The sequence below is a fragment of the Falco cherrug genome, chromosome 5 (genome assembly GCF_023634085.1).
Source record: "Falco cherrug isolate bFalChe1 chromosome 5, bFalChe1.pri, whole genome shotgun sequence".
Lineage (NCBI taxonomy): Eukaryota > Metazoa > Chordata > Aves > Falconiformes > Falconidae > Falco > Falco cherrug.
This window is the reverse complement of record NC_073701.1, coordinates 77,618,493-77,628,089: the sequence shown is the minus strand read 5'-3', so window position 1 is coordinate 77,628,089 and position 9,597 is coordinate 77,618,493. Positions and strand designations below refer to the sequence as shown.

Here is a 9,597-nt window from a genome sequence, read left to right as displayed (position 1 = left end):
TGCACACGAGCAAGTTGACTTTGAAGGCTTAGTCGTGTACCTTTAAGACAGCCACAAAAACGTCAAGCATGTGAACAGCATGTGAAAACCCGGAACATAAAACCGCAGCATACCGGCACATGCAGCAACAGCAAATAGCAAGGAAGAAAAAGAAGACAGAAAGCCTACCAGCATGTGACACATGTACTATCTAAGATATATAAGCAATACTTAAAAACAAGGAAGAGCCATTTTGCCTGAACCCAGCCACGCAGATAGGGAGTTTTGGAGTCCCTACCGACTTGCGTCACCACAGGCATGCATGCTCAAGCACCTGCAAGTCCTTCCTGCCTCCAGGAGGTGGAGAGGTGGCCAGTGGCTGGCAGGCCTGGTCCTCTTGCAAGGTGGAGATGCTGGGGATGAGCAAGCACGTTGGCTGCAGCCACAGGCCATCCACATGCCTGAAAGGCTCTCTCTCCCCTCTTGCTTGTCACCTCGTCCAGCTTCAGGTTCGCTAGTGAGTTGCGCACACACACAGGGCTCCCAGCAGCAGCTGGCCAGAGACACTGTGGCTTTCCAAGCGCTGGCTGCCTGTGGCGTGTCTTGCCGTCGGCCTTTGCTAGCAGCCAGGCCTGGGGACCCACCGCGCAGCAGGTGCAGAGTGGTCCCACACAGGAAGGGCTTTGGGGTGGCTCTCCAAAAGAGGCCAGCGGGTTCTGTGGTGATCAGGCACAGGGCTCAGGCAAGCGAAGCAGCCAGCACTTTGCTTCTGTGTGACAGTCTCCTCGATCCCCCCTGCTCTCCAATTGCCATCCTTATACGTGCCCCTCACCTTCCCTGGCTCCTCCCTTTCTCAGCCCTGCTCTCCTCCCAGAAACGGGGCCAACCCCGCTTCTTTTGCCCCGCCATGCTCCCAGGTTTGCCCCATCTGTCAACACACGCGGTCTTTGGGTGCTCTTAGCTAGGTCACCTCGGACTTGCGTGCCATTACTGGACGGGCTTGCCTGGCTACTGCTGTCCCTGCCAGAGTCCTCTCCTCCAAGTCACCCCAAGCTCTTCCTTCAAGCAGCTGTGAAGCGTGGCCACCTCTGACGGCATTCCCCGCTAGCCACCTGCCAAACATGGTGCTGGAAGAGCAGAGTTTCCCCAGCACACAAGTTGTCTTCTCCAAGGCCGCCTTCTGCCTGCTCTCAGCAGACCCATGGGAGCCGGCAGCAGGTCCCTTTTCAAAACACAAAGCAGCCTTGAGCCCGCTTGCTTGGAGGCCCGGTTCTGGGGCCTAGGAAGCCGGGCTGCGCCTCAAGCGCCTTGAGAGCAGCTCTTCCGCTTTCAGGCAGAGCCTGCGTGGTCCTCCTCCTCGGGACCCGGTTGCTCCCTCCGCTCTGTGCCTTACGCCTCGCCACACAAGCCAGGATGGCAGCAGGGAGCTGCCGCACCTCTCACAAGCTTTGGGGCTGCCATCCTTCAAGCCACTGCCCTCTACCCTCCAGGGACCTAGCCCTGCTGCGCAACCGTAATGCACGTGCCTGGCTCCTGCTTTTCTCCTGCACTCCAGCAGGTGAGCAAGGCTCCGCCAGACAGCGGCAGAAGGCAGACGCACGAGACAAGGCTGATGCAGGATTTACCAAAGCCATGGACAACAATGGCACGTACGGCTGAGAGCAGGAGCATCCTTCTCTCTCGAGAATTTCACCTTGCTTGTCCTTGCCACAAGTGCCCTGCTCGGTGTGCCCCCAGAACCGCAATCGAGCTCATAGGCAGCAAGGACACGAAGCCTGCCAGAGGGCGTTGCTGTGGCTGACATAGCCAGCCAGGACTGTGCTGCGCCTGCGTTTCACTGTGCTTTGTGCAGCAAGGTTGACAGTGCTGGGCTACACGTGGCTTATTTGGCTTGCCCAGCACTGTTGCCGGCCGCAGCCGTAAGAGAGATTGGCTCTTGGACACCCAGGCACGCGCGTGCTGCCTGTAGTAGCCCCGCTCTCTGGTGTCTCTTTATTGGGAAGGAGACGGTGGCACAGGGCTGCAGAGAGCAGGGCGGCAGGGAACTTCGCAAAGAGGCTGCGAGGCCATGCTCGCTTTTGTCCTGTGAGCTGTTAACAGGCAGAGCTGGGAGCCAGGCGCCGCTGCCTGCCACGGGGCCTGCCCACCCTGATGGCGCAGCGCAAGCAGGGCATTGCACGGGGCTCTGTCGGGGTGTGCGATCCCAGCTTCTGCCTCCACTCCTGCTTGGAACCCCTCCTATTGCCTCCCCTCCCCCCCCACCCCCACCCCCCCGACACCACCACGCCCAGCACCCGGAACCGGGCACTCTGTGACATCAGCCCCACGTCCAAGGGAACCCCAGGCAACGGGAATCCTGCGGGCAGTACGACGGCGGCCGTACTGGTGGCGACAAGCCCTCGTCCTTGCAACTGCCACATGTCGCTGGCAGCGATGGATTTTCTGCATGTCCTCATTGTCCTGCTGGCCGTGTGCTGTCCTGTGCACGGCACGTGGGACAGCTGTGGGTAAGTGGCCCCAGGCTCTGGGAGGGAGCTTGGGCAACCCTTGTGGGCTTCACTGGAGGGGGCCTGCTTGTCCCCCATGGCCACCCCACAGGTTCTTGAAGGCCGTCTGGGAGGCTCAGCTCCTTGCCAGCTCCCGGGCTGCCGGCACAACTGGTCCACGGGCTGAAGCAGAAAGCGGGGCGAGGGGAGCGGGCGCACGCCCCACGGGTTTCCTCGGCCCTTCTGGCCATGCCGTGTGGGGAGGGAAGACAGCTGGCCTTCAGCCGCAACGGCGCAAGCCATCCAGCAGCACAGTAAGGAGTTTCTGGTTACAGAGGGAGCTGCGGCCTTCGGCCCATGGCTTTGCACTACGGCATGTCGCGCGTCGTGGGTGGCACAGATGCCCAGCCAGGGGCCTGGCCCTGGATCGTCAGCATCCAGGCTCTCTTGGAAGGAGGCACGGCGCACATCTGCGGGGGCTCCCTCATCAGCCCACAGTGGGTCCTCACAGCAGCCCACTGCTTCATCGAGGTCAGGTAAGGAGGACCAGGGGTCGGGGCTAGCCCCACAACACTAGCAGGTGCCCTGAGCGCAGGAGCACGTGCTACTGCCATCCCGTTGCCCTGCAGTATACGCCCAGTGCCTGGGCACTCCGGAGCCCCGCCGAGAGGCTTGCTCAGGAGAAGGCTGGGCTCGCGTGCCACTGCTTGCCAGCAGCCTCCAGCTGGACACTGCTTGAGCCCAAGGCACGCCAGGGCAGTCGCAGCCTCCCTAGCGCTGCTTGCCTCTCTCCCTTGCCAAGCAGAAGGCAGGGCAAGTGCCAGGCTGCTGCAGCATGTGGCTGCGCTCCCTCTGAGCCCTCTCTCCATCTGCCTTGCAGGTACATCACCGCCTTGCGTGTGGTGCTCGGTGTCACCCAGCTGACTCAGCTGGGCCCTGAGGCTCAGGTGCGCAACGTCAGGCAGCTGCTGGTTCACCAGCACTACAGGAATGTCACGCAGAGGAACGACATTGCCTTGCTGGAACTGGACCAGCCTGTCCAGTGCAACAGCTACGTACAGCTTGCCTGTGTGCCTGACGCCTCGCTGAGAGTCTCAGAGCTGACAGCCTGCTACGTCAGTGGCTGGGGTGCCAGGAATGCAAGAGGTGAGTTGCCAAAACCTAGTGGCGGCGCGAGTGCAAGCTTGGCCAGCTTGGGGAGGCAGGTTGCACTTCCTGATGGCAGAGGCGAAAGCCAGAGTCAGGCTGTGGGGACGTATGCCTCTTAAGGAGATGGGCCTGAGCCATTCCCCCAGAGCAAGGCAGAAAGGAAAGAGCGGTCCAACGCCTCTCCGCATGCAAAGCCAAGCCCCGGGATAAGCCTTCAGCCCGCCAGACAGGGGGAGGAGAACTGGCAGTGAGCTGCTGGGTGTTCATTCCTTTCTGTGCTCTTCACAGCTGGAGCATCGGCATACGCGCTGCAGGAGGCCCAGGTCCACCTCATCGATGCCAGGGTCTGTAACAGCAGCGGGTGGTACAGAGGGGCCATCCACACCCACAACATCTGTGCTGGCTACCCGCAGGGCGGCATCGACACCTGCCAGGTAGGAGTGTGCTACAAGCCAAGCCCCGGCAGCACAGGCAGCCCCGCCACAACCGCCCAAACGTGTGCCGTCACTCACGGCCTTTTGCTGGCCACTCACACTCCCATGGCTGGGTCCCCACCGATGAGGGCCTTCCCCCGCCCTTCCCCACGGGAAGGCCCTTGCCCAGGGCCTGCCCGCCTTGTCCCAGAGGCATGACACTCTGCCTGGAAGGCCCACCCGGTGCCCTTGGCAGCCCAGAGCTCCACCATCCCAAGCCTGACACAGCCGTCTGCCTACACCTGCAGCATCACCGTGCCGCAGCGAGAGCGAGCCCTGCCTTGCAAGCCCACCGCCCCCTGCCAGGCAAGCTTCTACAGAGCTTGCCTGGCCACTCCATACAGCTCTGGCAGGTGCTGTGAGAGAGAAGGAGCCCGCCACCGGGCTGACGCTGGCCACCCAGCAACCCCTTCATCCTCTCTCCTGCGCTGCAGGGGGACAGCGGTGGGCCTCTCGTGTGCCAAGACAAGCGCGCGGACTACTTCTGGCTTGTTGGTGTGACCAGCTGGGGGACGGGCTGTGCGAGAGCAAGGAAGCCCGGCGTCTACACCTCCACCCAGCACTTCTACGACTGGATCCTGGCGCAGATGGGCCTGCGCCTAGCAGTAACGACTACTGCAAGGCCACAGCCGGTCTTCACCTACACCCCCGTCCAGAGGCCAAGGCCAAGGCCAAGGCCAACAGAAGCGGGCAGGTTTACACCCTGCCCGTTTCCAGTCCAGAAGCTGCTGGACTTCTTTACTCGGCTGCAGGAGCTCCTGCAGTACCTAAGGGGGAAACAGCTTGGAGCAGCACGATGAAGAGGGTCCAGGGCAGGCTGCAGCGCACCACCACCGCTTCCCGCTGGGGCAATGCCTGCTGAAGCAAAGGCAACCTCCGTGTCAAAGGCCTGCTCTGTCCTGCCCGCGCTCCTCGCAAGGGCAGAATGAAGCTGGCTGACTTCTCGCAATAAAGTGTTTCTGTCTGCACGGCTAACCACGCGCCAGTCCACTTCAGTCTCCTGTGCAAGGCAAGGACTTCCGCGCCCGGCACCTGCCGAAGGAGGCGGGCTGCCACGTCGGGCACAAAGGGTCACTGCAAAGGGCTGAAGCTCTGCCCGCTCTGAGAGAAGCATGAGGACAGAGTGGAAGAAGGGAAGGCAGGTCATCGCAGGGCTCGGGGCCTTGGGGGTGGCACCTGGAAGCAGAGAATGCCTTAGGCCGGCTCCTGGTGGGAACCCCGGGTGCTTCTGGACGAGGCGCAAGCAAACTTGAAAGTGGACTCTCACGGCCAGCTGGGGGTCAGGGCAGATCCACGAGCTTGGGCCTTTGCTTATGCCGCAGAGTTCCTGGGCTTCCCCAGGCTGCTCTGCTTTCACAGCTGCGCCATGTTGCCAAGCCCAAGCCTACAGCTGCCGTGGCTGGAGGGAGCGCCAGTAGCTTTGAGCGGGGAGCAAAGCAGCTGCTGCTGCTTGGCTGTCCCCCGCTCCCTGGTCACCTACTGGCTGTAGTATCGGGGCTCCCGTATGACTGCCTGCAGGCTCTGCCTGGTCCTGTGCCAGGCTCTTCTTCAGGTTTGTGGCTGCACTGGTGACCTTGGCCCTGCTGCTTCCCACAGCATGCCCTCTGGCCGCTCCATCCCCTTGGGTTTCTCCACACAGGACCCCTGTTGCGGAGCCAGCAGACCCCCTTCTGCCCACAACTGACCACGCTCAGCCTGAGAGCTCCGCGGCGCCTTCGGCTTGGTGACACCTCTGACTATCGCAGTGCTGGGGGAGCAAGCTGTGTGTAGGGGATGTTACCAAGCCTGCTAGGAGTGCAGGGGAGTGGACCTTGCGCTCTGTGCTACGAGGTACGCCTGAGGCCTCTTGACAGAAAGCCGGACTTGTGCCGGGAGGGAGCATGCTCCAGCATCATCCGCAGAGCCATAAGTGTTCCTTTCACTGCATGATCGAGAGGAAGCAAAGGGCATGCCCTTGTTTCCAGAGATCCCAGTTCAGCCGGAGGCGTGCCCTGCAGCCATGGGTGGGAACAGAGCTGGGAGCTGCAGCACCATGGCTTGCCGGGGACCAAGCGCAGAGCAAGAGGAGGACGGTCCTACACAGCTTCAGAGGCAGGCCCTTCTGCAGCTCCCGCAGGGGGGGCGTGCCTAGGTGAGGGCATGTGTAGGGGTCTGCACACGAGCAAGTTGACTTTGAAGGCTTAGTCGTGTACCTTTAAGACAGCCACAAAAACGTCAAGCATGTGAACAGCATGTGAAAACCCGGAACATAAAACCGCAGCATACCGGCACATGCAGCAACAGCAAATAGCAAGGAAGAAAAAGAAGACAGAAAGCCTACCAGCATGTGACACATGTACTATCTAAGATATATAAGCAATACTTAAAAACAAGGAAGAGCCATTTTGCCTGAACCCAGCCACGCAGATAGGGAGTTTTGGAGTCCCTACCGACTTGCGTCACCACAGGCATGCATGCTCAAGCACCTGCAAGTCCTTCCTGCCTCCAGGAGGTGGAGAGGTGGCCAGTGGCTGGCAGGCCTGGTCCTCTTGCAAGGTGGAGATGCTGGGGATGAGCAAGCACGTTGGCTGCAGCCACAGGCCATCCACATGCCTGAAAGGCTCTCTCTCCCCTCTTGCTTGTCACCTCGTCCAGCTTCAGGTTCGCTAGTGAGTTGCGCACACACACAGGGCTCCCAGCAGCAGCTGGCCAGAGACACTGTGGCTTTCCAAGCGCTGGCTGCCTGTGGCGTGTCTTGCCGTCGGCCTTTGCTAGCAGCCAGGCCTGGGGACCCACCGCGCAGCAGGTGCAGAGTGGTCCCACACAGGAAGGGCTTTGGGGTGGCTCTCCAAAAGAGGCCAGCGGGTTCTGTGGTGATCAGGCACAGGGCTCAGGCAAGCGAAGCAGCCAGCACTTTGCTTCTGTGTGACAGTCTCCTCGATCCCCCCTGCTCTCCAATTGCCATCCTTATACGTGCCCCTCACCTTCCCTGGCTCCTCCCTTTCTCAGCCCTGCTCTCCTCCCAGAAACGGGGCCAACCCCGCTTCTTTTGCCCCGCCATGCTCCCAGGTTTGCCCCATCTGTCAACACACGCGGTCTTTGGGTGCTCTTAGCTAGGTCACCTCGGACTTGCGTGCCATTACTGGACGGGCTTGCCTGGCTACTGCTGTCCCTGCCAGAGTCCTCTCCTCCAAGTCACCCCAAGCTCTTCCTTCAAGCAGCTGTGAAGCGTGGCCACCTCTGACGGCATTCCCCGCTAGCCACCTGCCAAACATGGTGCTGGAAGAGCAGAGTTTCCCCAGCACACAAGTTGTCTTCTCCAAGGCCGCCTTCTGCCTGCTCTCAGCAGACCCATGGGAGCCGGCAGCAGGTCCCTTTTCAAAACACAAAGCAGCCTTGAGCCCGCTTGCTTGGAGGCCCGGTTCTGGGGCCTAGGAAGCCGGGCTGCGCCTCAAGCGCCTTGAGAGCAGCTCTTCCGCTTTCAGGCAGAGCCTGCGTGGTCCTCCTCCTCGGGACCCGGTTGCTCCCTCCGCTCTGTGCCTTACGCCTCGCCACACAAGCCAGGATGGCAGCAGGGAGCTGCCGCACCTCTCACAAGCTTTGGGGCTGCCATCCTTCAAGCCACTGCCCTCTACCCTCCAGGGACCTAGCCCTGCTGCGCAACCGTAATGCACGTGCCTGGCTCCTGCTTTTCTCCTGCACTCCAGCAGGTGAGCAAGGCTCCGCCAGACAGCGGCAGAAGGCAGACGCACGAGACAAGGCTGATGCAGGATTTACCAAAGCCATGGACAACAATGGCACGTACGGCTGAGAGCAGGAGCATCCTTCTCTCTCGAGAATTTCACCTTGCTTGTCCTTGCCACAAGTGCCCTGCTCGGTGTGCCCCCAGAACCGCAATCGAGCTCATAGGCAGCAAGGACACGAAGCCTGCCAGAGGGCGTTGCTGTGGCTGACATAGCCAGCCAGGACTGTGCTGCGCCTGTGTTTCACTGTGCTTTGTGCAGCAAGGTTGACAGTGCTGGGCTACGCGTGGCTTATTTGGCTTGCCCAGCACTGTTGCCGGCCGCAGCCGTAAGAGAGATTGGCTCTTGGACACCCAGGCACGCGCGTGCTGCCTGTAGTAGCCCCGCTCTCTGGTGTCTCTTTATTGGGAAGGAGACGGTGGCACAGGGCTGCAGAGAGCAGGGCGGCAGGGAACTTCGCAAAGAGGCTGCGAGGCCATGCTCGCTTTTGTCCTGTGAGCTGTTAACAGGCAGAGCTGGGAGCCAGGCGCCGCTGCCTGCCACGGGGCCTGCCCACCCTGATGGCGCAGCGCAAGCAGGGCATTGCACGGGGCTCTGTCGGGGTGTGCGATCCCAGCTTCTGCCTCCACTCCTGCTTGGAACCCCTCCTATTGCCTCCCCTCCCCCCCCACCCCCACCCCCCCGACACCACCACGCCCAGCACCCGGAACCGGGCACTCTGTGACATCAGCCCCACGTCCAAGGGAACCCCAGGCAACGGGAATCCTGCGGGCAGTACGACGGCGGCCGTACTGGTGGCGACAAGCCCTCGTCCTTGCAACTGCCACATGTCGCTGGCAGCGATGGATTTTCTGCATGTCCTCATTGTCCTGCTGGCCGTGTGCTGTCCTGTGCACGGCACGTGGGACAGCTGTGGGTAAGTGGCCCCAGGCTCTGGGAGGGAGCTTGGGCAACCCTTGTGGGCTTCACTGGAGGGGGCCTGCTTGTCCCCCATGGCCACCCCACAGGTTCTTGAAGGCCGTCTGGGAGGCTCAGCTCCTTGCCAGCTCCCGGGCTGCCGGCACAACTGGTCCACGGGCTGAAGCAGAAAGCGGGGCGAGGGGAGCGGGCGCACGCCCCACGGGTTTCCTCGGCCCTTCTGGCCATGCCGTGTGGGGAGGGAAGACAGCTGGCCTTCAGCCGCAACGGCGCAAGCCATCCAGCAGCACAGTAAGGAGTTTCTGGTTACAGAGGGAGCTGCGGCCTTCGGCCCATGGCTTTGCACTACGGCATGTCGCGCGTCGTGGGTGGCACAGATGCCCAGCCAGGGGCCTGGCCCTGGATCGTCAGCATCCAGGCTCTCTTGGAAGGAGGCACGGCGCACATCTGTGGGGGCTCCCTCATCAGCCCACAGTGGGTCCTCACAGCAGCCCACTGCTTCATCGAGGTCAGGTAAGGAGGACCAGGGGTCGGGGCTAGCCCCACAACACTAGCAGGTGCCCTGAGCGCAGGAGCACGTGCTACTGCCATCCCGTTGCCCTGCAGTATACGCCCAGTGCCTGGGCACTCCGGAGCCCCGCCGAGAGGCTTGCTCAGGAGAAGGCTGGGCTCGCGTGCCACTGCTTGCCAGCAGCCTCCAGCTGGACACTGCTTGAGCCCAAGGCACGCCAGGGCAGTCGCAGCCTCCCTAGCGCTGCTTGCCTCTCTCCCTTGCCAAGCAGAAGGCAGGGCAAGTGCCAGGCTGCTGCAGCATGTGGCTGCGCTCCCTCTGAGCCCTCTCTCCATCTGCCTTGCAGGTACATCACCGCC

The 9,597-nt window shown here is 61.9% G+C and overlaps 1 protein-coding gene across 1 annotated transcript; it reads left to right on the top strand.

The window, feature by feature from the left end:
- The first annotated feature begins 1,992 nt into the window (after positions 1-1,992).
- On the top strand, positions 1,993-7,877 carry LOC129736184 (acrosin-like). The gene is made up of 3 exons (XM_055711978.1): positions 1,993-3,001; positions 3,346-3,611; positions 7,777-7,877. Exons 1-3 carry the CDS (start codon positions 2,823-2,825, stop codon positions 7,875-7,877), a joined length of 546 nt encoding a protein of 181 aa, XP_055567953.1. The 5' UTR covers positions 1,993-2,822.
- The last annotated feature ends 1,720 nt before the right edge of the window (positions 7,878-9,597 follow it).